General features: G+C 47.5%; 5 protein-coding genes and 1 non-coding gene across 6 annotated transcripts; 2 read left to right on the plus strand and 4 right to left on the minus strand.

Annotated features, from left to right (window-relative positions):
• Nucleotides 1-6,113: 6,113 nt before the first annotated feature.
• Nucleotides 6,114-7,256, minus strand: MYCFIDRAFT_169369 (uncharacterized protein; the record flags this gene model as incomplete). The annotated part of the gene is made up of 9 exons (XM_007922765.1): nt 6,114-6,134; nt 6,173-6,217; nt 6,249-6,376; nt 6,403-6,484; nt 6,516-6,542; nt 6,575-6,587; nt 6,615-7,097; nt 7,121-7,163; nt 7,190-7,256. 9 exons carry the CDS (start codon nt 7,254-7,256, stop codon nt 6,114-6,116), a joined length of 909 nt encoding a protein of 302 aa, XP_007920956.1.
• A 30-nt stretch (nt 7,257-7,286) lies between these two features.
• Nucleotides 7,287-8,520, plus strand: MYCFIDRAFT_169370 (uncharacterized protein; the record flags this gene model as incomplete). Its single annotated transcript, XM_007922766.1, has 8 exons — nt 7,287-7,549; nt 7,578-7,590; nt 7,617-7,710; nt 7,745-7,810; nt 7,839-8,228; nt 8,273-8,359; nt 8,388-8,434; nt 8,461-8,520. The coding sequence occupies 8 exons, from the start codon at nt 7,287-7,289 to the stop codon at nt 8,518-8,520; spliced, it is 1,020 nt and encodes a 339-aa protein (XP_007920957.1).
• A 2,821-nt stretch (nt 8,521-11,341) lies between these two features.
• On the minus strand, nt 11,342-11,991 carry MYCFIDRAFT_201173 (uncharacterized protein; the record flags this gene model as incomplete). The annotated part of the gene is made up of 1 exon (XM_007922768.1): nt 11,342-11,991. One exon carries the CDS (start codon nt 11,989-11,991, stop codon nt 11,428-11,430), a length of 564 nt encoding a protein of 187 aa, XP_007920959.1. The 3' UTR covers nt 11,342-11,427.
• Nucleotides 11,992-12,087: 96 nt separating this feature from the next.
• MYCFIDRAFT_209540 (uncharacterized protein) lies at nt 12,088-12,775 on the minus strand. The gene has a single exon (XM_007922769.1). It carries the CDS (start codon nt 12,698-12,700, stop codon nt 12,167-12,169), a length of 534 nt encoding a protein of 177 aa, XP_007920960.1. The 5' UTR covers nt 12,701-12,775; the 3' UTR covers nt 12,088-12,166.
• Nucleotides 12,776-14,114: 1,339 nt separating this feature from the next.
• MYCFIDRAFT_212935 (uncharacterized protein) lies at nt 14,115-15,027 on the plus strand (the record flags this gene model as incomplete). The annotated part of the gene is made up of 1 exon (XM_007922770.1): nt 14,115-15,027. The coding sequence occupies one exon, from the start codon at nt 14,115-14,117 to the stop codon at nt 14,961-14,963; it is 849 nt and encodes a 282-aa protein (XP_007920961.1). The 3' UTR covers nt 14,964-15,027.
• A 14-nt stretch (nt 15,028-15,041) lies between these two features.
• Nucleotides 15,042-15,114, minus strand: MYCFIDRAFT_t17. The gene has a single exon. It is a non-coding gene; the product is annotated as a tRNA-Arg (tRNA).
• Between the last annotated feature and the right edge of the window lie 635 nt (nt 15,115-15,749).

Below are 15,749 nucleotides of genomic sequence, written 5' to 3' on the forward strand. Positions count from 1 at the left end.
TAACTAGACGAGATACTAGTAAATTTAAGTACTTCGAGAACGCTATTAGGGCTATAGACGGAAGCCTCGTACCTATTAGTTTACCGTAGTTAGTTTAAGGTCTATATCGTTATAAAAAGAACTATATTGCGCAGAATATAATAGCCGCCTATAGCTTTAATATAAAGGTCTATTACGTACTTGTCGGCTACGAAGGAGCCGGAAACGACGGTTAGGTACTATAGAAGGCATATTAGAAGGGATTTAATATACCTCCTAGTAAATTCTACCTCGTAGATAGTAGATATTCCTTTAAGGATAAGCGACTTCTCGTACCGTATAAACGGACAAGATATTACCTTCGTAAATAGGCGGCCGCCGGACGAAGGCCTAATAATAAGGAAGAGTTATATAACCTCCGGTATACTTAGCTTCGCAACGTTATAGAGCGGCTATTCGGAGTAATACAGAAGCGCTTCGAAATCGTCCGTATTAGCGCTTACGAGCACTATTCTATCCGCTCGCAGTCTAGGTTTATTATGTCCTGCTTTGTTGTCTATAACTTTATTATTAATTACAGAAAACAGCCTCTTCGAATAGAGCCGAAGGAAGTAGTAGAACCGCTAGCGGAAGACGAGGAAATCGACGAGGCTAATATAGATTTCGCGGCGGATAATAAGGACCCGTATTAGCAGTTTCGTAAGGTGTTTACGTAGGAGATGTTTAATAATTATAAGCAATACTTAGAAGATAATAGTATAGACGAGCGAGAGGTCTAAGATCCGGAGTTTTAGGCCTAGAGAATTAGCGATATTAATTAAATGTTCTATAGTGCAGATTGTATAAGGAATTTAGTAAGAAACGGCTTAGATCGTTATATTCTAATATTATATATATATCGCTAGTCCTCCTTTAATATTTAGTATATAGCTAAATATCGACTTCTTAGCGCTAGAAGGTATAGATTAAGATTCGATACGGTAATATATCCTTTTATAGCATATGCAGACCCCGCACGTAACCGCCATTTTGCTAGTAAAAATTAATAATACCTTTATATAAATCAATAGTATAGGCACTAAGCTACATTTCTAATAAAAAAGTGATATAATTATCCGAACTCTGCCCTAAAACTGCAAATACAAAGTATACTTCTTAAGCGATTACAATCTCTATCTACTATAACACTACTACTATTAATAACGACTATAACTATGCGGCAGATAGCTATCCTAAACATGCGGATACTTAGGATATATATAGTTATTAAGGCTAGGCATTAGTTGTAGTCTAGGTTTAATATCCTATAACACCTAGCGGAAATACTAATCTAAATAAGACCTCTTATTCTTATCTCGTACCTACTTCCGTACGATAGCGATATGCCCTTTGTTAGGCTTGCCTACTTCTAAGGCAAGAAGGGCACAATCGGCTATACTAATACTATCTAGAATATTATTATCTATTAGACGATCGGCGACATCCCTAGTATCGATATCTATACTATATTCTACGCGCTTCTTTAGGGCTTTAGCTTCCTTATTGCGTACCCTCTTACGCTTAGCAATAGCATCCTCGCGCGCCTACTAAGCGTTATCCCTTATAGCTTTAAGGAAAGCCGATAAGGTCTGTTATAGTAGAATCTAGCTCTTCTTTATAAGGCTAAGGATAGCATTATTATCCTTCTTACCCTTATTCTTAGTATCTAATTTAGCCTGTTTCTTAATAGTATTACGCTACGCGATATAGGCCTTCGCGTAACGCGTAGCAACTAGCACCTATATTTCTAACTCTAATAATAGTAATAGGTCCAATTTACTATTAGTATTAGCCGCTAGTAGTATATCTCGTTCTTCTATAGTTATTCCTTCTAGAAGGGTACCTCGTCGATTTCCTTCTTATTACTATCGCCGCCGCCGCTGCCGCTGCCTTCGTCGTCCTTATCTAATCTACTATCTGCAATCGCCGCGTTACTATCTTACGCTAGATTATTGCCTACGCCTACCTCGAAGCCGCTCGCTATATTTAACTCGATAATCTTAAAGAGCTATATTGCAAACTCCGGACACTTGTTACGCTATTAACTATACTCCGGATGCTTTCGAAAGTACTTGTTAGCGACCTCCTTATTACTAGGCCTCGTAGAGTGTCTATTCTAGCCGCTTATATACTTTAAATAAGCGGCATATAGATAATACTTCGTCTTAAAGGTCCGCTAGCGAGCCTTGCTGCCTTCTTCCTTAAAGAATAGCTTAAACTTTATACTTATCTACGTAGCGATCCGACGATAGTATTTAATATAGAAGCTATTACTATAGTTTATTAAGCCTTTGTCCTTTAGCTTCTTTACCTCCTTTAAGAAGTATTCCTTATACTCTAGCTCCTATCTTATAACCTCTAGAAAGTCGGCACTAATAGGCTTATTAGCGGCTACTTTAGACCTCTTCTTAGCTAGTATCTTCTAAGCGGTAGTCTTGCGCTTTGCAGGCGTCGTTGTCGTTATTATAGCCTTCTTTAGAGCTATAGTTTAGTAATACTATGCTAATAGGAAGATATATATAGGAGTACGCGACGTAGACGCTATTAAATTACCGCCTTAGCGACTAGTAGTGCACGGTCTTCGAAAACTACCGATTTGTCTACCTTAAAAACAGGTTAATACGAAAAAGCTGCATCGGTAGCCGATTATTTAGTACGACTTATCTACCGACCTACCGACCTCGAAGTAGACGCACTCTAAGCAATATAGGGGCCTGTTCTCTCGTCCGTTTATTATAGTATTTATCGTAGTTAATATAGCAATCTCCTTCTAGCTAATCGACTGATTGTCTCTACTATTTATCGTCGCTTATAAGGCTATATATTATACGATAAATAGCCTCTGTTTAGTGCCCCTAATTATCGTAGACTTAGTAGATTAGTTAGGCTAGATTTGCCTTCGCAGGGCTGTAGACTTCGCGTATTTAACGCGTCCTATACTAGGATAGTAAAGACTATAGATATATCTAGTATTCTAAGCGGCAGCGAGTTATTAAACAACGCGCAATAGCAACAGTAATTTGCCGCCTTCGTAGATAGCTTAGACGACAATAATACGCCTATAACCTATTCTATAGAGTAAGACTCTAGCGCCTTAGTAGCAGTAGTAGTAGCACCTAGCGCCGACAGCGATATTATCCTCGTTACTAGATCCCTCTATATTCTCGCCTCTTTCTCGCTATAATAGTCCGTATAGAACTCCTTATAGCGACGTCGTTACGCTAGGCTCGTAAACGCTAGGTCCGTATAATACGTCGTCGTAGGAGCCTAAAGGTACGCCGGAGGTCGCTATTAATCGTATAGGTCGTCAAAGTAGTAGAACAGCCGGCTCGGCGTCGCTAGAGGCAGGTAGAAAGCAGCTTAACTAGACTCGAGAGATAGTAGTAGCTCTAGACAACTCGCTATTATAGAGTTATAGTAATAGTTAAAGAGACGGAAACGGTAGATTTAAACTAGTCGCTTAGAAACGCGCTATAGAACAGGTAAAGGCGTATACACCGGAAGATCGACTAGATAAGGTAAACCTAGATACTGTCTACCGCAAAGGCAACGCTCGGCGTACTAATACGAAGCGCTATTAGGCTATAATAATAATATCGGGTTAGAAGGAAGATCTAGTTACTAAATTGCCTGTCGCGCAGTTAGCCGCAATAGACGCCTTCTTTAAGAAGTTTGCGAAGACTTACGACAAGTTTAGATACGAGGGTTTAAAGGATAAGAAGATATTATATAAGATATAGTTAGAGACTTCCGCTACTAGCGAGAACGCAAGAGGTAGACTCGCCGCCGCTAAAGCTACTAAAGCTACTAATAGTAGTGACATTAATAGCCTTCTAGCTAGTAAAGATGCTAACTTAATCGCCTTAAAGAAGCGCGCCGTATATAACCTAGCTCTCGAGAATAGAAACAAGAAGCGCAAAGGGACTAGTAAGAAGATAGTTAGCACTATCGACGGTATAATAGACGTCCTCGTACAAATAAACATACTACTTAGTTAGTAACCTCCTAATACCTATAAGAGGCTTAGTCGACTGCTTTCTACGGAGCTATATACTTACTAGCTATCTAGACAACGTCGTACTGTAATAAGGAAGTTAATAAGACGCAACGAAGTTAGTCTATTCCTTAGAAGCAACGATAATAAGAAGATTAAGTAGATTAGAGAGATTATAGAAGATATATTTAGCGGAGAAAACAGTATAGAGGAAGGGGTAGTAGGTAGTAGAGCGACTAATAGTACTAGCGGAGACGATTAGTCTGCTTTCTATATATAATTTATCGTATACTATAGAGATTTGTTAGTATTGCAATACTAGCTCGATTCCGTATCTCTACTATTGCTATCGTCGACCTCGTTTAACCTTACCGTCTCCTCCTTCGATAACTACTAAGACTATAATATTTCTACGCACTTTAAATTCTATAGAGACGACGACGGGGCAGTAAGGTGTTCTAAAATGTAGGCAAGAGCTAGGAGCTACGCAATCTGCTAACAAATCTGCTCTAATTATAATCTAAATATATACCGGAATACCGCTAGTTCCTATTACCTCCTCGCCTCGAATTTCTACTAACTACTTACTCTCTATCTCCTCTTCGCTATAGATACGACAATATGCCTCGTACGCTAACTATATTGCTATTGCTATTTCGTCTCTAAACGCCTCTATCTACGTCGCCTCGCGCTCGATATCTAATACGTCTATACTAACGCTACGGCCTTCGAAGTAGTTAGTTTTATTACAGACAATTAGAAGCTTCTTTATATATAAAGAGCTACGGTTAGTAAGGAAGTTATAGAGCGCTATTGTTATATAAACTAGCCTTACCTACGTACGTATATTAAACTCCGGCGCAGTCTTCTATATCTTAAACCGCCGCTTAAAGATGCTAAAGGTCCGCTCGACGATATTACGTAGCGACGAGTACTAGAGGTTAAATAATTCATCCTTATTCTAAGGCCTTATAGCGGCCTCGAATTGCTTACGTAGGTAATAGCGCACGCCTCGAAATAGCACTATTATTATATCGCTCGACCTATAACCGGCGTTAGTGAGATAATATTTGCCTCTAGGTGTATTAAACCTATAGTTCTCGATAGCATCTTCTATTATACGGCTATCGTACGCTAATCCTTTCTATCTAGGTAATACAAAGGTAAAGCGGCGGTGCTAATCGACGACCGCTAATATATTCTACGTTACCTCGCCGTCTCGTTTATAATAGCGGTATTATTCTAGTATAGGTATATAAGCCGGCAGATGCGAGCTATCTAGTGCGCCTATATAGTCCTTAAAATAAGGCTAGTACTTCGGACTACGACTTCTTAGCGCTAGCGAGTCGGTTGCCTTCGTAGGCGTTACGAGCTGTCTATATAACGGTATTAAGGCTATTAACACCTTATAGAAGATAGACGATATCTAGCTTAGACTATAGTAAAAGTCTTCTGCTAAATCGCGGTATAGACGCGCCTTCGTTATAGCGTTAAGGAATAATAACAACTTCTGCTATCTACTAATAAGAGTGCTATCCTTTAGGTCGCCGGCCGCTATCTTATATAGCTTAATAAACTAAACCGGCGTAAAGCGACAATATCGATATATCCGTACCTCGCTCGAGTCTAGCAAGTCGTATAGTAGCCGCTTATCTCGCTCGCTATCTATATATATCGTCCGTATGCTGCCTAGCATCCGTATACTATATTCCTATAGTATAGTAGCTAGCATAACGAGTACGACTAATATATTACGCTGCGCTAATTTAATACGCCTTCTTCGAAGATCTACCGCCGCCGCGCCTTCTAGAACCCTTCTTTCCTCGCTCGAGCCTCTTCGTTCTATAGTATAGCGCAATCTAATAGAAATAGCGGCGTTTTTTAATAACAAGAGTAGATACACGATTAAAGGTATAAAGACGACGATTTTTCGTAGTTTATGCTAAATACGGTATGCTAAGCGAGTATCTACCTGTCTTAGAAAAATGGACACGATAAACAACACGATAAACGATATATACTGAACAGTCGCCTTTATCGTATACCACTGGAAAAACAAGGTACGATAAACGGACGAGAGAACGGGCCCTAGGAGCCATTTTCAAGCACAGGGCTGATCCCTCTGGACCCTTTCGAAGATGTCTCGGCAACCTTTTGCACGCTTCGAGAGCGACCATTCGTGGCTTTGACCCGTTTGAAACCCCGCTGATGACCACCAAACAGGTTTCCATTCAACTCTCGAACAGCTCCAGAAGCCTAAGAGTTGATGGTCATGTCCATCATCAGGTCCGTTCCTGCGCGCCAGTACGCGGCCGAGTAAGCTGCATACCGCATAGGGCGCTCCTGCTGAAGCTTGACACCCCACTGTATTTGAAGCATTTGTCTGGTACACCGAAACTCTGCTGAGTCAGTGGTGTGGTGTACGGACACGGCGCCTGTACTGTATGATGATGATGCCAGGTCGGGAAGGATCTCAATCGGTGTGGCTCGTGAGGGGGCACACGTGGTGATTATTTTTGTTGGTCAGATTCTTGCATGTGGCTGACAAGAGGTGAGGTGGACGAGGTGGTTGATTCTATCCTCTCGTGTTTCCCGCTGCTACTTGAAGCACTCGTCTTGGAAGTAGAGGAACTTGAGATTCTCAAGGCTTCTGGGTGATAGAGAGTGCGTAGGCAGTTGCCCAAATCTCTCAGCTTCAGATTCACTTTTCTTGCAGCGAGTAGGCCTGTGCGGAAGAGATCCTGTGCGATGTGCGACATCAACTGGGGAGTAAACAAGTCGCATTTCCTTCTGCAAGACAATAACGTCAAAAGTACGACAAGGTTTGGCGTCCGTTAAACTTCCAATGCCGGCGTCTTGGAAGCCAGGAGGCAGGCACGAGATCCAAGGCAAATGGGGATAGAATTGCAACCAAGACTCCGCGATATGCTTGCCCCAATTTGTGCCAGACAAACTGACGTCGAAGCGCGAAGAGCCTGAGAAAGTCCGCGTCCCAAGACTTGCAGCACAGCGGATTGGACGGCAAACCAGAGGAAGCAAAAGATCGGGTTGGAAATATGGTGAAGCACTCAAGGATCGCAAGGCCCTGCATCCATCATGGTCCCGTACTGGAATGTCGAGACGCTGAGAGATGATCCCATGCGGCCGGCTACTGGGCCATCTTCATCACCGCACCACAACGAACCCTGAGGATTGGGTGGCCTTCGATGCTTCCGTCAGCCTTCCATGATGACTGCGTTGCCATGAATGATCAAAACTACGGAGATCTTGTGCCATGGACAAGAGCAGAGTGCCACGGCTGGGTGAGCGTAACGTTGGCTTTCCATTGGCATTGACTGTCCTTTCCTTCCCATTCTCCATTTACAGAGTTATTCGTCGTGCGGCCGATTTCATTATTGCTTCGAGCAATGCACCGACGAGTCACGAAGGCCAAGCTGGACTCAAGGCATCCCATCTGGACAACTTGAGTGCTGGTCCACAGCCACGCCACAAGAACAGACAGAGGCTTGCCGCCGCATGGAATGCTTTCCTCGACATGTCTCCTCCAAAGCGCAAGCGGGATGAGCGCTGGCTTGAAAGTATGTAGATGCTTCGGGGCCGTCAGGCTGAGGTGTGGAATACTGTCCGCGACGTGCTCAAGGATGCCAACCTCTATCCGCAAGACATCGAGGAGGAGATGCATCTCTTGAGCGCTGCAAGTACACCTGGGCACTGAGCTGAAGTAGCTTCTAGACGCCAAGCGGTATGGGATAAGCCAGCATACCAACTTCCTTGACGGAAGTGCAATCTCAGTGGGCTGTCCCTGCCAATGACAAGCCTGTGTGAGCAGTCGAGCGGATCAAGTCCAAGACTCGCCCTGGTGATATGAGTGACGAGGAACTCCGTGGAGACGGCGCTACCATTTCTTCAGTGGCGCAGCCAGAACCAGTGATATCGCCACGGATCCCACTTCGCCGCGAGTCGCTGCTCACCCTTTCCAAAATGCTTCCATCAAACTCAAGTCGATCAAGTGACAGCAATTCGTCTCAGCCATGGCAGACGCAGGTTTCTCAGCTACGCAAGCACTATGGAGGCGCTGCCGTCGCCTTCTCTCCAGTAACGACATCTGGGTCAGCTGGATCGATCATCTTCCACAAGCCGCATCCAGATCCCGAGCTCGACCCAGTCATGCTTCATGCGATTGGAAAGCGTATGCATAAGTGGCTTGGCTGGAACTGTTACAGCCTTGTCGAGCGGATGGGAAGAGAAGTGAATGTTCAGCGCGAATGTGGTGGTTTTGGTTTGGTGTTGATCTGCCCTTTGACACTCTGACCAAATGTTGGATTTGTGACCAGGACTGGAGAACTCGTCGTGTTTAGAGATTGTCGGGCTAAAGTCACGCAGGTTCTTGTGAAACACCATAAGCAAGAAGATCCATTAGATGTATGTCATCTTTTGACTTTTGGCAGAACAGTACAGAAGGCCACGCCAGGAAAGGCGACCGAAGGATCAAAAAGAGCAACGTGTAATCGTTATGCTACGCTATGAAAATGCTATTGTAGTGGTTCGTAATCGTCGTCATCATCCCAACCCAGACTCTTGTAAATCGAGGTTCGGTCTGTGGTGTAATCAAGACCAATTCCCGAATCATCGTTCTTATCCGGCGAAACTTCAACAATAGCCTGCAGTCGAGATTTGGCTGACATTGATGGCATTGGCTTCAAAGGCGTAGCTTCGATATTCGCTATGCGAGTGGCCGAAGGCGACTCAAGCAATGTCCCAGGCTCGCGCCCTAATCCTGCAGGCATATACTTAGCGAAGCCGCGAGATGGCGTGTCTTCAATGCCTGAGGTGTGCTTCGATCGATGGCCAGTTTGTGGAACGGCAGGCGTGCTGCCTACCACACCACCATGCTGCGCGAACAGTTTTGTGGAAGACGAAGGCACGATTGAAGTCGCGCCAGACCGCTCGTTGGAGCCTGCCTGCGTCCGCCGTCGGGGAGCCGGGGTGGCTTTGATATGTCTCGGCGTGGCAGTGATGGGCGCGGCTATTGTGCTACGCTGACCTTGCGACTTGCTGGACTTTTTCTTGACCAGCTCCCTCGCAAAGCTCTCGTCTGCTTTCTTCGCGGTCTCTTCGGTAGCCAGGCTCCTGTTAGGCTTCCTGATCCCGGAGACAGCCTCACGGACGAGCTGCTCACGCTTGGCCTTCTCGCGCAGCTTGGCCTCGCTGGCCTGCGACATCGCCGAGAAATCCACCTGCCGTCTGTTTCCCATTGCCTGGTCAAGTAGGCTGACGTGCTTTCTCGATTGCGAATTCGCTTTGGCCTGAGGTATACTCTTGAGCGATGGTTGCTCACTTTGCTCCCGCTTGATAAGCGGTGCCAAGGCATCTTGGTCGGTGGCAGAGCGATGCAATGGAGGTGCTCTTCTGCGGTTGACTGTGTCTGTGGCGGCACGCTCGAGTGGCTTTCTCGGCTTCTTCTCCGGGGCCGGGCGCATTGCAGGCTCGCCAGGCTTCCTCGATGCTAAACCGGACTTTCTGTTCAGTGGGTTCGGCGCAGCCGGACCACCAAGCTTCTTGCTCGTGGCATTTGCTTGATCAAAGATTCGAGAGCTCCAGAATGGAATCACAACTTCCGTAGCAAAGTCCTTCAGATCATCCTTGGCTTCGTCCTGCGCAGCCGTGCCGTTCTCGTTCTTCGTCTTCAACGGAGAGCTCGTGTCTAGCGAGTACCAAATGCTCAAACGATCAATCATAGTCTGCATTACGCTCGCGAGATCAAGCTCTTTCTTCTTCCGAGGCTTCTTCTCACTGGTTACAGCTTGAGTATCCTCTGCTTGCGATTCGACGTTCTGCGATTCCAAATTCGGTGGTAGTACAGACGCTGGCGGCGCTGATGCTTCGAGAGCCATAGTTTCCAGAATTAGAATGACCTGCAGAAAAGTCTCTCGATTTCGCAGCTTCCGTGATCGCCGTTGCAAGTGCGATTCCAGTGATTCCACTGAGCTGGGAGGATTTGCACTTTCATCGTCCTTTCGCCACCATTGCTCCACGTAGTCCTTCTCGTCTATGAAGAAACCATGCTTGTCACGCTTGGGTTTCCACTTGCGCTTGCGCCGTGTCTTAGGCTTGCTCTCCGGCGTTTCAAGCAGCGACATGTCCCTCACAAGCTCCGAGACATTCTCGCGGTACTTCTTGTCCGCCACAGAAGCCGACAGAATGGCACCGCGGAGGAAGGTGATCAGCTCCGCAGGTCGGGCAGAGAAGACAGCTCGAGCACGAGCAAGCGGGCCTTTGACAAAGTACGCCAATGGTGTTCTCGACAGGTATAGTGTGTCCAGGTAGTGTTTGGCGAGCTCTTCCAGGGCATCTTCTGGCGAGGTATGTTTCGGAGCTGTGACGTCTTCTGGCTGCGCGTCTTCGATCGCTGAGGAAGTTGTGTCTAAGTCCTTCTCGCCCACCTGCACCACACCGGCTGACACGGGTCTTCCTCCTGAAGCTGCTTGCAGCGAGAGCTTCAGCTTGTGTCTGGAGCCGGTGCGTGTATCGATGCTCGTGCTCATATCCACAGATGCAGACATCCACCATGCCTTTCCAGCATCAACGGATTGCAGAGCCTGCCGCTTTTGCTGGTATTCGCGAGGTTGTACATGCAGCTTCGATCGTGCGATCATGTCATCTTTTCGAACATTGCTTCGGAGCCGACATAATGCGTACTGGCGCTTGTGCACTCGCTCCACTGCGTACAATCGTCGCTCTTCCTCCTCTTCTACAATCAATACATTGAGATCGTGCCGGTGCTCATGACAAGCTTCCAGAACTGATACATGTGCCGCGAAAAGTCGGCTTCCATCATGTGTCGAGTCCAGATATGCTAGTGGCAGTTGGGATCGGCGTAACAGACATTGCGGCTTGAACATTAGTGGCTTCGCAAATGGATTTGAAGAATCGGTCTGAGAGCAATTAGTAGGACTCGAAACGCTTCACTACTAGTCCACATACTCGTATACTGAATGATCGTGTATCAATGGCAATCGGCGCTTCATTGCTGTCGTCTCGCTTTCTCTTGCGCGTAGCTTCATCGTTGCTGTGCGCTTGGTCTTGGATCGTATCGCGTGATATGCATGTTTCTGTATGAATTGACATGTTCCATAACCAAATACTGAATATGCGGCCGTATCAATGCCGCGTTTCCATAAGTCATAACGTGGGAAGCAGTCGAGGAGAGAGCAGCGCAGCGCAGCACAAAGAGAGAGACGCGTTGAAGCAAGCGAGCGGTTCGCTTCGCGTCTGACGGGAGATCGATGATCAATGACCGATGCCAAGACTTTGGGCCGGTCTACATTTCATTCACTTTCATTAATCTGCTAGGCTAAATTTATGTGCGTTGCTCGACTCCAGCCTTCTTCCTCCCCGCCCGAGTCAACAGCGCTTCATTCTGCTCGACATCGACCCTTAGCATGCAGTTCCTCTACAGGCGCGTCGACACGATATGTCATGGTCTTCTTGATATCTCCCATGAACCAACACACAACACAAGCCAACCCTCCAAATGCTGCAGCGATAATCCATACAGCACGCATTGAATCCGCCTGAGCATGTTGCAAAGCTGCTTCTCCCGCCCGAATCACATTCTCGTTCGCTCCAGAGACATTCGCTAGCGCAGTGCTATTTCGGCTCGTTAATGCTGCAATGAATGGTCCGACGCCTGATCTTGGGAGCCCTGCCTCCTCCACCGCGGTCCCGACATATCGTCGAGTATAGTTCTTCGCTCTAGCCGTGACCACACTAGTGTATATTGCAGTGAATACGGTTGCTGCCACAGCGCGCGTGCTTGTGATTACAGCCGTCGCAGTACTGATTAGATGGTGCGGAGTGGCCAGTTGCACGCCGGCTACAATGAGGGTCAAAGGTCCGGCAAATCCAATGCCTGCAAGACCGCAGAATACCAAAGCATCAATAGACTGTCCTGGCTGGACGGTGGCCAGACCAATCATACCACCAGTCCATAACAGAAAGCCGAGCAAGAGCGGTAGTCGAATGCTTCTGGATTTCGTACTGATGTAACCATAGGCGAAGGTGGTAAGGGTAGCGCCTACCCACCATGGCATAGTGCGAGCACTGATTAGGAAAGGGTCAGTCTCAAACAGGTCGCCCGTCCTAGAAGATGCATCAGTCGCTGCGTGTGTCGCAGAAAGGTAGGAAGTAAACTTGCAACTGCGGATAGAATATCACAAATGCAAACAGCATAATTCCTTCGATAAAGATAAGCAGTATACATCCAACATAGGTCCGAACATACTCTGGCGGCCCTCGGAATAGATCGTGATGCAGGATCCCGTGTGTTGTTCCCTTCCACTCGTGCAGGGCGAAAGCGAGCAGAGTCACGATTCCAGTGACTAAGGTCCCAAGCACTGGCGCGTCATCCCAAGCGTATAGAACTCCACCAAGACCCATGCCAACAAGGAATAGCGACAGTCCTGTGGTGAGCAAAAAGAAGCCGACAAGGTCCAATTGTCGTATCTTGTCCCAAATCCTCAGAGTTTCACAACGCGCGTGTCTCTTCGGCGGCCTATATCCAAAGAGCAGTCCAAGAATTGTTACTCCCCGCACAGCGAACATGATCCAGTAATAATGTCTCCAGCCTTGATGTGCATCATCTCTTGTGAGTGCACCGACGCTGAGGATTGACGTAATTGTGGACATAGAAGCAAAGGTATTCAGAGAGCCCTGCACCGCAGGATACCATTTTCTTGGCACGATTTCGCTGGGAATGCAGTATGTTAATGGAACAGTGGCAAATCCAAATCCTATGAGGACAGTAGCGGCAAGGAGGCGTCCAATATCTTGAGAGCCAGGTGCGATTGCCGCTCCGATGAATGCAAGGGTGCAACAGAGCACGAGAATCGTTTTACGAGCTTGAAATGTGTCCGAAGCTGAAGCAACGAGGGGACCTATAACGGCTTGAACCAAGGAAAGAGCATTTGGTATCCATTGAGCAGTCTCTGATGCATCGAGGTCGGCCGCGATGAATGAAAGCTGTGTGTCAGGCTTGATTAGCTGGGTTTTGCAGATCTTGACATGGACATACAGCGCTGGATGGGCCTTGCAGCGCCATGATCTGAACCCACTCTAGCAAGAATAGAGATGCTATTGCAATGTATGTCGTCGCATTCAGTTGGGGCTCCTCATCGTCGAGATCATACACGAGATTGTCTGGCAGGTTGCCCTCACCGGTCGTAGAGGTAGCTGCACCGGTCTTGAACTCGGTTTTTCGTTCTTCGTCCATGGTCTTCACTCCAAAATCCCAAACCACGCCCGAGAATGTCGGATGTGCTTGCTACAAGAGAGCCTGGCAATGTGGCCTCTAAGCTGATACCAAGCCGAAGACTCAGAATGCATCATAGTAGGGTTGTACGGCCTCGGAGATGGCTGTTGTGCAGCAGGGCGTGGCTTGCAGCGTTCGCGTTCTCACCAGAGTCTTTAGTTAGCCAGCAGGAAAGCAGGAGATACGTTTGGTCGCTGATCTGCGCTGGGCTGCAGCGGGATGAATACGTTCTAGCTTCCTACAATACCGAGTCTCCATGCTTCCGAGATGACAGATGTAGAGACGAGGCTCCTCGAACCGCGAATGGTCGTTTTGACGCCCAGCGCTAGAAGATTGCATGCCACTCTTCGCCTTTCTCATTGTAATAATCAGCACTCTGCTGCCGTGACCCTTCCTTGGTGACTGGATGCTCATCATGTCACAGCTAGCACCGATAGCCATCTCGCTGGGAGATCTCCGTGGCAGTGTGAGCTCCGGATGGCCTTGCAACGAACGAGTAGAAGAGTAGAAAGGCAGATTTAGTTGTTATTGCGGTGCCATCTGGGCAGCAGCCTGGAAGCGACTTGGGTGCATGAACTTGGCGCTGACATCCAGACCTCGGCCGACGCGAACTCCTCCTGCTGCCACCACCACCACCACCTGCAATCGATCACGCGTAGATGGCAATGGCTACCGTACATACAGATCCAGCAGTCGTAGCTTCCCAGTAATTTTCAACGAGCATCTTTTCTTTACTGACTTGTAGGTCTTCCTTCTTCACTTCCCACGCCACCCTCTCAGAGCTGTCTCGAAATGACACCACCATCGTCTTCGTCTCCATCTCCCATCCTACGTCTCCCTCTCGAGCTTCGCCAGCAAATCTACGCCCACCTCCTCCCGCCGGAGAACGTCTCACACCCTCTGCCGTCCGTAGGCATAACATCAGTCTCGCACCGGCCACCCTCATCGTTCCTGCTCAACATCCATGCTCAACTCACAGATGAGATCTTAGACTACTTCTATACCATCTCAACCTGGAAGCTGGTGTTTTCTCATGCATTCAACTTCTTCCGAGTCGATCCTGATCTTCGCCGTCTGGAGTCCTCGCCTTCTCTGAACCAGATTCGGAAGGTGGAAGTCGTATTCTTCTGTGATCTTCTCCTGCTGCAGAACTATCCGAGTTTTGGACTGGAAGCATTCTGTGCGGAAATAAAGCGACGAGCATCCAGAGCTTGCGATGTGCTATGCCAGGCGCCGAAACTGAGAACCGTCGTGGTCAGCTGGTGTGATAGCACCAATACTGGCAACTGGCATGAGAAGGCGAAAATCGTAGAGCCCTTGAAGAAGCTGGGCAGACAAAAGCCGGACTTGAACTTCCGCATTGGAAAGATCACCGCCGAGGATGTAGATCGCGAGGCTTTTACACAAGCACTACAGAACGTACTTGGCGCAGAGCACCGGTTGGACGATAGCTACGATGGCACAGACGAAAGCTCATCAAACCTGCGGATGCTAGCATTCGATGCACGGCAGGACAGAATGCTGGCGTCTGGCCATCCAAACTCTTACTCCATCTCAGTGAGGGGAAGAAGCGGGTGGAGAGCAGCTCGGCCAGCTCTAGCTGCACCTTTGGAAGTGGACGAGCGAGGTGATGAAGGCTGAAACCGGTACTCAATTTTGATTAAGGAAACGTCTCTGCATCACTGCAGGCACTGGACTTCGCAGCAAAACAAAAGAAAACGATCCCAGCCAGACTCGAACTGACAACCTCTGGATCCGGACTCCAACATTCTACCAATTGAACTACGGGACCGGAGCACTTGTATTGACACCAGCCTGGAATTGCTGTTCTATTAAGGGTTCACAAGCGCGCTGGATACCGGCTTCCGTCTAGCGGTGAGCGCTGGCCAACTTCCAGGTGAAGCAGAAAGCCGTTGAAGCTGCAGGAAGCCGGGAGCATGAGCTGCAACGAAGCTTCGAGCCTCCAACAGCCATCTTGAGCCTATAGATAGGTATCAAAGAAGCGATGAGTCTCATGGCGAGCGCATGAGGGCAGTTACTTGGCTTCTTGTACCAAGATTGTTCTCAGCAGGAGCCCTGGTCGAAGGTATCTTCTGAAGAGTTCTTAGCATTAATCTAACAGCCTGCAGTCATAAGAATAGACGACTTCGAACCCAGACTCCTTCTATACTCACCCAAGAAGGCATACTTTGTCAGTTGAAGGGACGAAGTCCTGTGCTGTCTGCATCTTTCATGCCTTGATGGATCCTCTGCACTTTAACCTGCAGTATCGGTATACGAATGAGCTGACAAATGCTCAGGAGTGGGCATGTTGACGCTAGGCCTTGAGCATATATAGAACGTAGTGGAGGCATATCGCGGCGGTGCTCCACGAGCAGTCTAGCTGAATACATACACCACATTCAATTTGGACGAACTCAGGATCAG

The sequence above is a fragment of the Pseudocercospora fijiensis genome (assembly GCF_000340215.1).
Source record: "Pseudocercospora fijiensis CIRAD86 unplaced genomic scaffold MYCFIscaffold_1, whole genome shotgun sequence".
NCBI lineage: Eukaryota > Fungi > Ascomycota > Dothideomycetes > Mycosphaerellales > Mycosphaerellaceae > Pseudocercospora > Pseudocercospora fijiensis.

Coding starts and splice junctions, on each gene's coding strand:
- MYCFIDRAFT_209540 (XM_007922769.1), bottom strand. CDS start 12,700: ATGTCCACAATTACGTCAATCCTCAGCGTCGGTGCACTCACAAGAGAT.